Raw genomic sequence first — 16870 nt, forward strand, 5'->3', positions numbered from 1 at the left:
TCTCTTCAGATTAGCTTAATTAGGAACATCAACACAAATAAGGCCATTCAGTCTTGGCAATTCAATGATAAGAGGCACTGTAGTCACAATATCACTTCTTGCTGTCTACACAACACCTCAATTTTGGACCATAAGCACAGTTCACCTCAGACTAACGTTAAGATGAATTACCTTCCACAGATCTATATGCAGCTTTGTATTGCCAAGTCATTTTGATACTGCTTCTGTAATTTGTGACAGAAGCTGGTTGACCCTTCCTTCATGAATTGCACTGGGCACATATATACACATATTTTTAATGTAAGCACATTAAAAGGGGTCGCTGCCAGTCATGACTGCTGTAGTGAAAGGGGTAAGTCTTCACATGCTCACAGTCGTGCCAAACATCTCTCTGCTCCACTCTTGCTGCCTGCCTGGAAGGATGTTTTGATTACTTTAGCAGAGAAGACATTGAGCATTTCAGTGAAATTCCTTCAGTTACTTTCAAATGAAGATACTGTAAACATTTTTGGCCATGTTACTAGGTAGAAGTTACTTAAGTAAATTATTAAAAATTTCAGAATGAATTCAGCTAAAGATACTTGTTCCTAACTTGACATATCTGAAAGAAAACAGGTGGAAGAGGCTTAACAGCAGCACATGACATTCAAAATCAGATGGAGGATCATATGAATTACAACTAGGTTTCTCTTTCAGTACTTCTCCAAATCATACGATGATGAGCCTAGCATAAGTCTGAACAGGAAGAAGGAAAAGGGCTATGTGCACGTCACACGATACACTTGTGAAGTACTTCAAATCACAGAATGGTTTGGGTTGGAAGGGACCCTAAAGATCATCTAGTTCCTAACCCCCTGCCACAGAGACACCTTCTCATAGGCCAGGTTGCTCATTTTAGTACACCATTATAGTCAATGCACAGATTTGAAGGGGACTGCAATTCCTCTGCTTTTCCCATTACATTCCTTTTTTTTTTTTATCCCAGAATGTCATAGGCATTGTTACTTCACAATGCCACTTTTTGCATTATGGAACCTCTGTTTGCTGATATAGGATTTTATTGTAGGATTTTATTATTATTGCAGTTTTTCCTTATTAATATAATCCTAGCTCCCACTTGACAGAACTTAGATACGCAGCAACATGAAAACAGATCAAGGAAAAAAACTTTGGATCAAAAGCATACTGTCAAATATTTCCTAAGCATTGGGTTAGATGGTCCTTTATCGTACAATGCAGTTCCCCATCAGAATGCAAGTGTGCAGCATCAATGTCGTCATGGAAACATAACTGGCTTTGCTATGGGGTTTGCTTTTCATTTGTTTACTCTAAGCAACAATTCTTATTCTTCTAGAATGTTAAATAGCAAAGAAAAAAAGGTTTCTCAAATACACTGACAGTACTAAGAACAACAACAAGAACCATTCAAGAACAGTCTTTATCATTTAGGGAACTCTGATCCGGTAATTTAATTGGTTGACTCCAACACAAAAGTGACCAGAGAATAGGAAACAAGTATGAAGAATATATGTTCAAATACCATCAAGCACTTCTCATCTACACACACCAGTGTTTTGGAACTGTGCAAACAAAGGAAACAAAGGTATCCATAATTAAGATCTTCCTAACTTCTAAAATTTTATTTTATGATTCTAAAAGTTACTTGTATTACCGAACTATAAAAAAACAAGCATGGAGAAATGACATTAACTACAGACAGGTTAGCAGTTTGGCCTCAAAATGGAAAACTCATTTTAAACTGAGGATAAATTTAAGGTAAAGAACAAACTCCAGTGAGTATTTGTTCAATTACCTTTACAAATCTTATCACATGTTCTTTGTAAGAACAAAATATCATAGCAAGTTGCATTACTCAAGAGGCCACATTAGCCAGAATTCACAAATGGTGGAAGTAATCTGAAGAAGGAAGTGGTAATTAATGCCTCTTTTTTTATATATTAACTATTATTAATAACTGTTCATTTGAAAGTGTGCTGATTTTTTTTTAGACTGTCACAAACGGAAGCATTTAAATATATCAGTAGATAATCAGCAATACCTAAAGCAGATATTTAAAGAGGCTGGCATTTCATGCTGTGAGACTAAATGCTAACACAGCTAGGAGAGATATATTGTGCACGAGTTGTTAAACCAGTTATTTCATCAGCTTTGCCCACCTGATGTCAAAGCTGCCATCCTTCTTTCAGACTCAATCTGGTTACACAGTCTACAGATCCGCTTGTGCAGCTGTTTTTCAAAATTTAGTAATTCAAAGCAACCCTTTTCCAGCCCCCCTTTTTCTGAGTTGCAAATTTCTTTAGACAGAAATTCAGGAGAAGAAAAACAAAAACAAAAACAAAAACATGCTTCTACTCTTCACAGTACAAAAATCAAGTTGCTGCATATGCCTGAAAGAAGGAAACAGGACCTAAACTTCTGCCTTCTTCTGAGCCAATCAAACCTATAATGCCTTAGAAACACAGTAGGCTAAAATAAAGATGAGCCATTGCAAGCACAATTCGTGTTAACAGTGTTTCTTGCCATCAATGCCAATGTTCCTAACAATTTATCAATAGGAGTTACTCAAATCCAAGACAAAGGAGTTGGGCTTTCTTTTTTTTTGTTCTGTATCTATAACAGAAACAACTGAATGTCTCTTATTTCACATGAATAGACACTTCACAGAATCAACATGCCCTGGCCATAACAAAGCTATTTTCTGAAAGCAAAATCTTGCAGCACTTGAGTTTGAGAAGGTGCAAGACTCGTTGTTCAGCACTACTTTGTCTACTGTGTTCCTCATTTGTTAGAACGAGCTTATTCTGAAAGCTTCTGTCCAGGAGAGGGGCACTGCTTTTCAGCAGCTGAGCTCTGTTACAACCTCACTTCTCAACATGACTTCAGCTCATAGCTAAACGGGAAAGTATTCTGGGTGATCCTGGAAGATAAAACATCCAGAACCTCTGCTGCAGCACTCTTCAGTTTACTTGTTAGTCAGTCCTTTCCAGGCCAACAAAATACACCTTTGTTCCCAGTTGTCCCGGCTGCTTTCAATCATTTCCAGATTTTAAAGCTTTTATATTAAAATTGTAATCCTCTGAACTTCATCTGTAAGGGTTAGCCTCCCTCTTTTTGTCACTTTCCTACATCTGTAGTTAACAGATACTCCAACTAAATCTCCTGCTACCCAAGAGGATTTGGCAATAGAGTGTTAAGTGGGACTGCACTGAAGCCCTGAGAAGGAAAAAAAAAAAACAAACAACTCTGATGTTATTTTAGTCATGCAGAGACCAGTATTATTTTTCTTAATATCACACCAACCTAAGCTATCTGCCATGGTGTTCACTTTACGTATAAACTTTGAATGAAATCAGACAGCAAGGATCAGTTCATACTCAAGATTCTGAAGTGGCTCAAATTAGTAAATAATTCTCTTTTCACCACATAGCAACTCTGTGACAGAACAAAAACTCCATGGCTCTCTCCAGATAACTTTGGGCTGCAGCTAAGAAGAAACTGAATTAAAATTAAACAGTAATCTCTTAATATACACACAGATTTTTCAGTAGTGTTGCCAGAAATAAACAGATGCTGTATGGAAAACTATACTATGCTGGGTAATACCTTGGTTTAGGTGCGTGGCCTCTGTAATCTGAATTCCATTCACAGAACACTGCGCGCCATTCAATGGTATCAGATTCACAGTACCATTGAGATTTTCAAAGATGCAATGCTCACTTTCCAAATCAAGACCATGAAGAACTAAACACACACAAAAAAAAATAATTAGTCTCGTAACAACTAATAAGATTTGCATGCTGATGGTGATTTATTAAGGACAGACTATGTTACATATTTGCAAGCATCTTTTCTTTTTTTCTTTTTTCCCCACCCTGCAGACAGTTTTTTTCGTTCTTTCACGACCTCCTGCATTCCTTAAACATTGACCCTATTTCTTGTTTTACTGTAGTGGAAATAGAAGTGTTTTTTTCTGATTTATTTTACATAATGCTCATTTCTCTTTTGTTTTGGCACCAGATTAGTAAATGCTTATTTTGCTCTGTTGGAAATCAGTGAAGAAAAGTTTACATATTTGTAGAGACAGGGTTTTTTGGCTAGTTCCACTAGGAAATCGTAAGTGTAGCTGCTTTAAGGTCTAGAAGCTTTTAAGTCTGAATAGGTAGGATATAACATATAATTGTAGACAATAAGAAAGGCTGAAATAAGGTTATATCTTCTATTACACTCAGGCACTTATCCATCAGTTATGCTACTTTCCATCTCTTCTTCAAGTAATGTGCGATTATCTCTACCCGTATTGCTTAATCTTACAAAGCAATGTGAATTTCATGGAATTTATATATAAATTTTAATCCAGGCATCTTTTGACCAAAGGAAATACATAAAACTATGTTATTTGTCTCTCAATTTCTCACTTGAGAACTAAAGGATGTAGCTTATTTGATTAAACTGCCTCTAAGCAGCTTATGTGACAGGTTAGTCCAGCAATGGCATGAAGTTGCTTTAGTAAAAAGTAAGAAAAATCAGCACAAGGCTACCTACTTTTCACTAACTTCCAGAATTTTCTTCCAAAATATAAAGTCCAAAGACTGCTTTAGGTATAACAATATAGCAATACTGTCTTTATACAAAGGTTAAGAGAATGATTCTGCAGTAATTGTGGCAGGCGTTGTATGAAAAAGGATGGTATTTTTATAGGAGGCTTTTTCAAAAGTAGCAAGAAATAAATTAGTAACAAGTATATGAATAGATTTGAAGCCAACAAGCTATTTCAGAAGACATGCTTTTTGAAGCAAATCCCATGTAATTTAGTTTTCATAAATTTTCTAATTAAAATACACAAGAACATATAAACAACTAACTACTAGGAAAGAAAGGAAAATTATAAAGCTCTGTTAACCTATAGGGATGTTGAAAGAAAGAGGGGAAAAATGAAGAAAGAAGGAAAAAAAATGAAGAAAGACCATAAAGTAATGCAAAATTCCATACCAATGTCCTGTTCTGTCACAGCATCTTCCCTGCCAACATATGTTTGGCCCTCCTAATTAAAAAGGAGATGTATTATTTTCAGTTGAAATTTCCCTTTCTCTCACACAGAGACGTTTTATTCTTTTACTTTCTCAGATTATTCTGGATGAAATACATGTTTAAATATACTAACTGATTTCTTCCCCTTGTATTTTAAGAATGCTCTCAGTCATTATCATACGATGTTACTAGTAATTTTAAGTTTCAACTATACTGCACAACGCCACCATTGTAGTTTTGAGGCATTAAACATAGATCTAGATTTCAAGTCAAGCTTCACAATCAGATAAATGGAAAACCAAAATAGATAGATAAGCATATGAAGCGCCTATCTCTGGTTAACCAGTCTACACAAACCTAAATAGTAAGATAACTGGCATTATAATGTAATTCGATGAATTATAACTTCTTACTCTAGCAGAGGAATGTAAAGAACTTTTCTTTCCATAGTGGTGAGATGTAATGAACACTTATATGAGCATTTTGACTACTATTTGCCTACTACAATTTGTCTACTGAAAACTCACAAGGCATATATAAAGGCTATGGAAACATAGATGTGTATTTACCTTCAAGTGATACAAGATGATACCAGTACTAAGAAGATCATCATCAATGCCAATTAGATGAGGCAGTTCAGAATCTAGCACAACACCTATCCCTTCTTTCCTCAAAGCTAACGTTTGTTCCTGTAAAGGACAAGAGTACAGTTATTAAAATATGCACAAAATAGCACTCTTCTTTCGCTTTCTAAACCAACCTTAAAGTAACTTATCCTCTGTAATAAACCCTGCTTATTTTTTGGTTCTTTTTACCTAACATTCTAAATGCAACTTTTATATTTCCAGTGAGTGTTCCAAGCTTGCCATTCAGGAAATCTGTGAAGGTGTTACTTGAAAGAAGCCAGACAAACAGCTGAATTATACCAGATAAGGGAGATCAATCAAGAGAATAACAAAGCAATGTTTTCTGAAAGCAAGCTACGTACCACCTTGCATGACAGAAAGAATTTGAAACTACACAGAATTCAGTATGGCTAAGGAACAGAAAACTGAAAGCTCTTTAGCAATCCTTTAAATAAACTGAATCTTGTGCAATGAAAATCCCAGGCACCTGAAAATCTAGTATGCCTAAGCAGATAAAACATCGTGCAATGTAATGGAAGCAGCAACAATAGTAAATAAACGTAGGAACAAAACTTTAATTTTCCAAAATTCCTTTTGGCCACATTCTGCAGTCACCTGTATGGTAAAGTATCATTCAACAGGAGAGGAGTACAAGTGGAAGGCTCCAATAACTCGAAAGAAATGTGATCTTGTACTCATCAGTATATGCAATAAATAAGAGATTAACTATACCTTTGAAATAAGGTTTTAGTATTCAAAAAGTTTATTTTACAACTCAAATCCTACTGATTTCTTAGACCCCAAAGCTAACATCAACAGGCTGTGAACATGTACGCAGACTGCCTTTCAAAGTGAATCAGTTTTACTACCTAAACAACTGAACCATTATGAGCCAAGGAAGACTGACAAATCAGGAAGGAGAGGCAGCAGCAGCACGTATCGCTTCTGTGTATTATGAGGCACGCACTTTTTTCCTGGTGCCAGCAAACACAGAAAACAAATTTTCTGACGACAGTACGACTACTGCTCCTTTTCCAAGTCATCAACATGCATCCTTCAGAGCCAACCAAGACATTACAGTATTTGTAAGAAAAAGCAGAGAGATTGCTGTATGTATTTTCCTAAGTACAGCAACTTGACAAATCTGAAGAAAACAGATGTAATATTTCATTCTCCTGCACAGTATAAAATGTCGCCAATATTGATACTGTCTAAAAAGTTCTCTTGTGACTGCAAACACCTGGGCAAAATGAGACGGTGACACAACACGCTAAAAGTGCTCCAAAAGAAAACCAGGAAATCCCCCCCGGTCACGGGCGAATTAAGAAGTTCTCCAGCGTTCAGAAAGAACGGAAAAAAGCTGTGATTAACGTTGCCCTGCAGCTCCCTGACATTCAAACTGCATCCAGCTATTCCTTGATATTATAAAAGTGTCACCTCATAAAACCAAAAAATACAGCTTAAATCACTGTTCAAGTGAAAAGTAATTTCAGTCAAAATACCTATCACATATTAAATATTTATTGAGTGGCATCTACTGCTATACATAATTTATAACGTTCCTATACGACAAGGCTGATGACTTAGAAGAGTGAATAAGGGTGGCTGTTCACACAACTGCCGGCACCTTTCACCCAATGGAATTGATAAAATATTAAGAGCTGAACATTTTTTTCCAGCATAACAAAGCATTTACTAACATCCCGGACCGAGGAAAAAACAGGCATCCCAGGAGGCAAAGCAATTATCGCTGGGTGAGAAAAATCTATCACATATAATTAAGAATGAAGAAAAAAAATGCATCATTTTCCAGTTTTAAATATTTAATATATTTTTAGTATATTCAGAAAGAGAGCATGTATAATTATGATTTAAAATTGATGTGTTGCTTATTTATTCAGGTCTAAAATTAGAGAACACAAATTAATTTAGTTTCTAAATCCTTTGTAAATGACTACCATTCATACATAGAATACATCCTATTGACGGAAGCATTATAATAAATGCAACAGACTAGTGGGATTAAGTGCGTTTTTTTTTTCCTTGAATATTTCTTGCCTGTTACATTTTATCTTCAGTACTACTTACTAAAAATCCTGAATCTTAATCAGTTACCTGGAACAACTGCTAAACTTTAATCATGTGGCTGAAAATTTAATTTTAGATTCAAAAGAAAACTCCAACCTGTGAACTTTTGCCCCAAACGAAAATCATAGAAACCCTTTCAACAATATTTATTACTCCGTTCTCTCACATTGAAAGAAAGATGAGAAAAAGGCCAGAAAGAAGTAGCCAAATTGCCCCTCTTTCATCCTTGATGGCACAGGAAGGACACATCTAAAGGAGGAAGGACCTCTTTTGAAATAAATTGAAGGTCTGTAAGCTATTATAAGGCAGAGAAATGATTAGGTTTGATCCGCAACTTGATTCACCTTCATTTGTGTAACACAATTTTAAAAAGCAGTGAATCTATAAGCCAAAATGACAGGAGTAGGAAAGGTCACTGTCCCCATTAAAAAAGTACTAATTCAGAAAATGTATGAAAGCCTCAAGGTACGATTTAAAAAACTCGCATGTACTGCATGCGTCTTATCTTGAATTATCCTTGAAAAGAGAAGTGTACATGTACTCCCTCTGTATTTAAGATGCATTCATAAACTGTGGAAAATAAAGCAAGCCAAGTATTACACACAAAGGAGTGCTCCAGTGAATATAAATGGCTGCTCTGTGCGTAGAAAAAAGTTTGCTTCTTTAGGAGCCTCTAGACCAAACGGACTCATGTGAAGAGTAGAATTATTTTCTGACTGAATTTCTGAGTCAGTACATAAGGAAATACTTTCCGAGTCACAGTAAAGATAAAAGGATTTATATTGTTTGTGTAAACGCAGGTCTCTTGGAATTCAGCTCTGACTCAGCAGTCAGAAACATCCTGATAGAATAAATTCAGTAACACTTCGGTGGCAGATAAGGAGAGCTATTAGGGAAACTCATACCTTCTACACTGTTGTTATGTTTGCTCTATTAACCAGATCTAGCGGCATCCCCAAGCTTGCACCTAAGATACATGCCAGCACTTTAGAAACATGACGTTTGTGTAAAGTACCTGCACGACCCTGTAAGTTAATTTTCACCATACACAACTGCCCACGACAAAGAACCGTGAGGATACATAACGTTTCTTTCAATGCATTCATATGCACACAAACACACACAGAAACGGAATCACATTCCTGTTGGATTTTAACCAACAAGATACTGAATTGCAAAAAAGAAAGTGAGCCCAAAAGATACTTCTAATATTCCTTGACCAATCTACCAATACAGTAAAAATAGCAAAACCTTTGCTGTTTCCAGCTGCTACTGGCCCAGCACCTATTAAAAAGCATACGTAACTAGTACGGTGTCCTTTCAATGAACAGAACTGCTTGATGAAGTTTAATTTGTGTCACGCTTTCCATTGCAAAATCTCAATTCTTTCATTTAAATATTCAACAGTTAACTGCTGGCACACAGTTCTGAGAATACACCATGCAGAGACTTACAGTAAAACACATTATGCTAGCTAAGTAAATTGTCCAGATGTCTATATTTAAATTATGCAAAAATGCATAATACCAAATTAAAGAAGTTATGGGTAGAAATGTGCAATGGTGAAACTCTTTGCATTAATATTTAACCAGACTATATACTAGAGCAAATTCTTACACTAACAGGTACTTTGGGTGCATTTGATTTCATTGAAAATATGCTATTACGTCCTGGGTTCACAAAACTGTCTGAAGATCCTCTGTGCCATGGCACTAACATTAAGCTCCCTATGAAATATATATGTGAACTGTACACAAAGGAAATTCTTAATTGTTTTTTCTCCAGTAGTGTACTCACTATATTTTGCATTCCCTTTAAATCACTGGAAACGAATGCTTCATACCTGCAGAAAAAGATATTCCATATTGCTCAGAATTCAAAGGCACATGAAAATGTGTATTTTAAAACCCAGCAGATACACAGAATTAAAGAGGCTACTCAGAGACAGTAAGAATCATGGATGTAACATCCTCAGCCAGTCATCCCATGATCAAGACAGATGAGAAAACAGGACTTCACTCACTGAAGTAAGAATTTATACAATCTCCATCCCAGAATAGTGAAAGATAAGGTGACTTACAATTCCAGTTCTGCAGTAGAGGTTTTTGATAAATCTAGGAAGCAGAGTAACTCCTGATTTACAACAAAAAACGCATATACACCAGTCACAGCTAGTTTATGCATGTGTGCTGTAAGAGGGCTATACTGCTTGCATTTCCAGAGATAACCTTTCAGAAAATAGAAAATAAGGCGTAACTGTAGGACAGGCACCATGATGAAAGCATACAAAACCCAAGCAGGAGAAGTCCCCAATGAGCAATGCTCATTTGCTGTTTCCTTTACTAGGGAGTAGAAAATAAAATTATCCAACAGCAGATCAGAAATGAAAAACAACCCCTTGATAAACTGAAAGATGCCACTGACATCAATAATTTACATAGGTACAAGAAAAACTGGACAAACCGCAAGAAAAAGAAAGGAGGGAATGTGGATGACTGTGCAAGGGTATCTATCACCTAACTCCAAGAACTGCAGACAGAAAACACAAAGTTTTCTGAGGAAGGATTATTATTATTCTGCATGCCCTGTTTTATGCTCCAACAGTGGGCACCATTGCATAAATCTGAATTCACCTACAGGGGCATTTAATCTGATCCAGTATCATCTTTAACTAATGCAAAAAGGACGAGAATGTTTTAAAGTTTAATTTAAAAGCAGGTTTACCGGTGTTTTAAAGTATATTACCAGTAAATACACTTTAGAAAATTGTGTTACAAATAAAAATCCAGTCTCTTTTTGAATCCCACTGATTTTTGACTTCAAAAAATCCTTAGAGCAATGAGTTCTTCAGCTATTAAGCATAAAAAACAACATAAGAAAACATTTACTGCTTTGTTTCATATAATAGTGTTTTTCTCCTGTGTTCTGAAGGCATAGGATCTTAATACTTTAAACTCAATTTTGTGATACAAAAATCCCATAATGATTCATTATGCAGCATCGTCTGCTTTCAGAAAGTTACCTTTCAAGAGATGTCTGCAGAGAAGCGGCAAACGTGACAGCAGCACTTCTGAATGAAGAGAAATGCCTCCTTCCCTGGCCACCTCCCTACCTTTGCAATTTGTTCTTGTTATGTTGGATGTCTTTCTTTACCTACCCCTCTTTTTCTTCTTAGTTTCTTCAAGGTGTAGTTCAAGACGTCTATGGGTAATGTATTGTCGTTTATATATATATCCTCCCCCCTCTTTTAATAGCACATAGCTTTCTGAATTCTTACATGCAGCAACAATACAAGTTTTATCTATATTCATAGTTTTAAATTTTATAACCAAAGGGCACTGCATGCCTTGTTAATAGAAAAACTCACAACGTTCATTTGCATTAGATAGTAAAAACCTGTGTTCAGTCACTCACCATCCCAATGACTAAAGAAACTACATTCTAATTTACTAGCAGAAAGAAAATTTCAGTTAAATTTTGTTAACCTCTAAATCCTTTCTGCACAGAGATGAAGGTTGTCATTGTATCATAAAGCTGAACAAGCTAAATTATAGATCACGGAAGTCTTACAGAATAAACCCAGAAATTGTTTTGCTGAATAAATTACTAGAGCTTCCATGAAACAATTGAAGTACACAAGCTAAATTATTCTGCAATCTTCCACATTAATGTATTGCTTTGACACACTAACTAAATTATCAAATAATCAGGAACTCATATCAACAAAATATTATCATATTCTTGTATGCATTATCTGTGTGTCTCAGAGAAGTCTAATTTATCTTTGGAGTTTAAAACTTTTCCAGATTTGGCACTGGGATATGTGATGCTTCTATTTTTTGTATGTCATCCTCCATACAGTAGTATATTTATGTGTTTAGATGTGTTAATCAAATACTCTTGTAAAATATGAGACCTTTCAATGAAAGTAAAAACATTCTGCTTTTCATTATCTGCCTACCCTCCCCCATCCCCTTTTTCTTTTTTAAACGAGGGAACGTTTTTTACTTACTTAAATAAGACAGACCATCCTCCAACATGCAATTGTTTTCTGATGGAAGCCTTGAAAAGGTTGTTGTAAATATATGAATTCCATAAGGTGTAGGTAGATAGTAACTGTCCATCATTAAAATGTCTAAGGACTTCACCTTGCCTGCTATTCTCATGACTCATGTAATTGTTAAAGCCTCATGTCTGAAGCAAAACCCACCAAGCATTTCTATTGTGCACTCTCTGGTGGGCAAACAAATGCTTGCAAAACACCAACCTATTACCAAGTCAAAGTCTGCATAAGAGCTCTGAGAAAAGCCAGTCCTGTAAACTCAACTATGCAACAGTATCACCACAGTCATACAAAAACAGCTGCAGGTCATGGCCCAGGTCCATCTACACGTATTTCTCCTCCCTTCCAAACACAAACTTTCTAACTTAATTTCCACTGAAAGCTTATTACCACTAATAAGTACGATCATACAGTCCTAGCGCTTGGAAAGGTTTTTAGTAGATTACAAATAGCAATATTTAAGGAGAATACACTGCAAACAGACTTCTATTTACAGAAATTATCTGAATGATTCTGGATTTCACTCTTCTGGAAGAGAAGTGCTACACAAACAGATGGACTACTCTGAATTTTCAACTGCATGGCATGCTAATGATTATACTTTATTACATAACAGTATAATACTGTATACATGGGATGTTGTTATGTACTGTAAAGAATACATGGCATACTACTAAAGTTGCACTCCATATTAAGACATGATCACACTAAAAAATAGTGAAATTTCCAGGTTTCACCGCAGATGACGAGAAAACTTACTTGATTAAGTCTGTAGTTTAAACAAAGCTCCAGGAATTTTGCCTCTGCTTAAAACGACAGCAATGTTCCTCCTGTCTGAGAAAGATGAACTGAAAGTGACCTCCCATGTTACCAGTGCAGTTCCCAAATTCCATAATAAACCATGTGAGAGATTCCATTCAGGCTCTCATCCATTACATAACTGAAATTGTTTTCAACTGTTTTCTGTCTGAACTTACTAATATTTCATACTCCCATATTTTGCATCATCATTGACATTCAGCTGAAATAATTATTCTTCTTCCTGTATATTTATTTATTGATGTGGTTACTGACAGCATTTGTATCCCCTCTTCTCACTGCAGTTTTAACATGCCAAACTCTTAGCGTCTCCTTTCACCTGACCAGCCTGGCCATACCATGGTGTTTAACACATCCGCTGTCTGCATCTCTCATCTGAACTCATCTTCCTTGCCTAAAGATCATAGTATCATAGAATATCCTGAGTTGGAAATGACCCACACAGATCATCAAGTCCAACTCCTGGCTCCACAAAGGACCACCCAAAAATTACACCTCATGTCTGAGAGCGTTGTCTAAATGCTTCTTGAACTCAGGCAGGCTCAGTGCGGTGACCACGGCCCTGGGGTGCCTGTTCCAGCGTCCTCTCAGTGCAGAACCTTCTCCTAACACCCACCCTGAACCTCCCCTGTCACAACTCCATGGTGTTCCCTTGGGCTCTATCCCTGTCACCAGAGAGAAGAAATCAGGCGCTCCGCTCCCCTCGTGAGGGAGCTGCAGGCCGCCATGAGGCCTCCCCTCAGCCTGCTCTGCTGGGGGCTGAGCAAACCAAGGGACCTCAGCCGCTCCTCATGCATCTTGCCCTCCAGACCTTTCACCACCTATGTAGCCCTCCTTTGGAGGCTAATAGCTCTGTATCCTTACACTGTGGCACCCAAAACTGCATGCAGTGCTACAGGTGAGGCCCTTTTGGTGCCAGGGCACGCTGGTAGCTCATGTTCAACTTGCCATTAACCAGATCCCTTTCCATGGGGCTGCTCTCCAGCCGTTCATCCCCCAGTCTGGGGGAAGATTTACATGCAGTGTTCCTCATGGATATGCAGGTTTGCTTGTGTCAGGTATCTCTATTTTTCAGTCACTACACAAAACATCTGAATCTTCCAAGCTTTCATTTGTCTTTCATGCTGGTGCTGTACTATCTCTTGACAATGAAGTCTCATGCTGTCCTCCCCCCTTTCCATGGCGTTTCAAGTTCTTATTAGTCCCCATGCTTCAGCACTTCAAAGTATCTACCATCAATCTCCCTTCTATTATTCTAATTCTGACTCATCCTGTCCTCAGTGAGATGTTCTGCTAGACAAATGATGTCTCCCAACTTTATTATCAGCAAACTGCACCAGTTAACACTCCTAAGGAAAAGATTAAAGATGATCAGGGCCAACAATGAGCTCCCACTACCAACTTCCCTCTCCTCTTCTATCATATCCTTGCTACAACCATTTTTTAAGGTCTAATCTCCACACTAGCTAAATAAGGAAGCATTTTCCTGTGTGTCCCATGGCCAGGTGGCTTTCCTGATAGGCACAGAGATGAGGACAAGTCCTACAGCTGTTTCTAGCATGGGTCACTGACGGACCAGATCACAGACAGACTGACAGTGTGTACTGAGATGGCAAAGTAGTAACAACTAGTTTTAGAAACTACCACAAGATCATAGACAACGTTTTAAATATTATCTGAAAAGGCAAGAATTATATTAAAAGCATTTTTTTAAAAAACAAATTGTTCCAACTTTGAAAGACACATGGCAGAAGTATTCCATTTTAAAGAAATCTTCAGAAGTAAAGCATTTCTTAAATTTCCTCACTAACCCTGCAAATACAATCCAGTTAATATTAGTCAAGGCTTTGAGTTCCTCCACAATTTACTTCAGCATAATGAATGTAGGTCAAAGTAGCAGTTCTGAATTTAACATTTGATTTAACTTTAAATGTTTAGCTCCACTAGGTAGCATTTTAACAAACTGTTCTTCTTTCATTTCATGTTGAGAACAAAGCTTATAATGACTTTTCTGGTAGTTCATGAAGGTATTATCACCTTACTTTTTCCCCCAGAAATAATGTGCTACTTTTTACTAGGTCGGTGACAGTAAACATGAGTTGTCACCGATGTCAAGTTTTTAATGCAAATTAAAGGACTATTAAAAGGTCAGAAATTGCAAGAAAATATATATATATATATTGTTTGATCTCAAGTCAAACATTTGAGGATGCTACAAAATGACAGAATAAAGTGCCCTTTTAAAACAATCAATTTTATTTTGTATACCCAAAGCATAAAATAAATGGTGCTTTAAGCTGACACAAATGTCATTAGTAATTGGTTGCACATCACAAAATGACTATGTTTGTTGATACTCTTCTTTTGAAAATCTGGTCAATTCAGGAGAATTAAACTTTTCTTAGCAACTATATGCATCTTTAATCCAAATTCCAGTGAAATAAACCCTACATAAACACAAACACAAATCATATCATTAAAAGTATATTTTATAACATGTTCTATACTTACCTAAGATCTGTTTAAGAACATAAAAATATGTAAATAAAAACTGTCTACATATATACATATATATATATACATATATATATATATACAATATACTGTCAGTTGAACTGAATTCTCAAAATTGCAGCATTTACTGTACCATTACTGAACGTCAGAAGAGATGAGACACAGGAAATGCCTATGCCCATTAATTAACTAATGAAGCTATACTATTTCACAATTCTAATAACAAAATATAGATTAACAACTTACTCTAGTTCACAATATCTCGATACAGTCATTTAACTGCTTTTAAAGGAACAGCATGAGGGCACAACAAATGCTTAAGTGTAAACATAACGAAAGAACACCTGTTATAATCAGTAACAATAATGAATCACTTAATACACACCTCAAACATGACAGAAACATCCATTTAAAAAAAGAGAATCAAGAGAATAAACACACACAAAACAGGGAGAAGAGGGAAAATGACTCTTGTCATCTTAATCAAAACAATATAATCCTCAAAATATACTCAGCAGAAACGTACTATTTGTATCAAATGGAAGTGTCCTATAAAATTAAATAAATAAAATCTACCTAAGAGGTAAAATCTATAATCCGGCACCAGTCCCTAACACTAAGGCCAGAAGAAATATCAGATCTAGTGAACAAAATAATAATGCTTAAATCCTATTTCTGAGTCAAGACAGAAATTCCAAATATTCACTGAAAAGTTCCAATCACATTTTTGGTCATGTCAACTAACGTTGAATAGGAGAAAGTAATCAGAAAAAGGGCTGGGGTGATGGTAAAGAGATTTCTTGAAATCTTTGTAATCTAGATTAAGGTATACTATGGCATTCTTGGCAGACTAAAGTTTTTCCAGGTTAGAACACTTTTAAAATTTAGTGTCCATTTAGCCCATGACAGTATACTAGCACAGCTTTGCCAACTATCAGCAGACAATAATACTTCATTTAAGGATGTAAACTTGCTGTATCGTTAGGGAGAAAATTCAAAGCAATCCACACAAACCTCAAGATGCTGCCAGTGACCTTTGCACTTCACTGATTGATTTGAATCCTAACTCAGATAATCATCATCTTTCTTGCATTCTCAGAAAAACCTCCATGGGCCTACAGAGCTACTACAGAGTAATAAGAAAGTCATGTTCATGAAAGGAGGCATGACATTATCTTTTTCCTTCTCCAGCAGCAAAGATTTATGATATTTTTATAACCATATTGAGATTTCCAAACATCAGTGCACAAATGCTGCGCATCGTGGCAGCTTTGCCTCTCACATGAATTCTCAGTGACTTCTGACAAATGCTACTGCACCTCAAAGTCCTAGATCTAGTGCGAGGTAGGTTCTTGCCATTAAGTAAATGAGCTCAAAACAAAAGATTTATGCACTGGCATAGAGTACAACGTAGCACTTTTCAACAGCTTTATGACTGGCAAGTAAATTACCCTCTATTTGTTGTGGTTAGAGAAAGTCTACCATGTAAGCCCAAACCTTTGATACAGCCCAGACACCAAGAGTTTCACATTCCCAAAAGTTAAATTAGACCTTGTAATGGGTCTAATTTTAACTATTTCAATAAAAAGAGGACTAGGTGTTGGAAATATTCATTTGAACGCTTCATTAACTTAGACTGATTGTGGAACTCTGTCTCCATTGATTGAAACCGGAGAAAGAAATAATGGGAAACTCTGATGTGATCATGTAA

The 16870-nt window shown here is 36.4% G+C and overlaps 1 protein-coding gene across 9 annotated transcripts in view; it reads right to left on the minus strand.

Annotated features, from left to right (window-relative positions):
* The window catches only part of KIF16B (kinesin family member 16B), a 138566-nt gene that overhangs the window by 72005 nt on the left and 49691 nt on the right, over window positions 1-16870 (minus strand). For 8 of the 9 annotated variants that reach the window (XM_068675742.1, XM_068675740.1, XM_068675741.1 and 5 more), the window contains exons 13-15: window positions 5619-5738; window positions 5011-5062; window positions 3625-3762 (exon numbers count right to left, since the gene is read on the minus strand). In XM_068675742.1, coding sequence (XP_068531843.1) covers window positions 3625-3762; window positions 5011-5062; window positions 5619-5738 — 310 coding nt within the window. Of the gene's footprint in view, window positions 1-3624; window positions 3763-5010; window positions 5063-5618; window positions 5739-16870 lie in introns of those variants that run through there. The other variant, XM_068675743.1, reaches the window with a different exon arrangement.

Source organism: Anas acuta, chromosome 3 (assembly GCF_963932015.1).
Source record: "Anas acuta chromosome 3, bAnaAcu1.1, whole genome shotgun sequence".
Taxonomy (NCBI): Eukaryota; Metazoa; Chordata; class Aves; order Anseriformes; family Anatidae; genus Anas; species Anas acuta.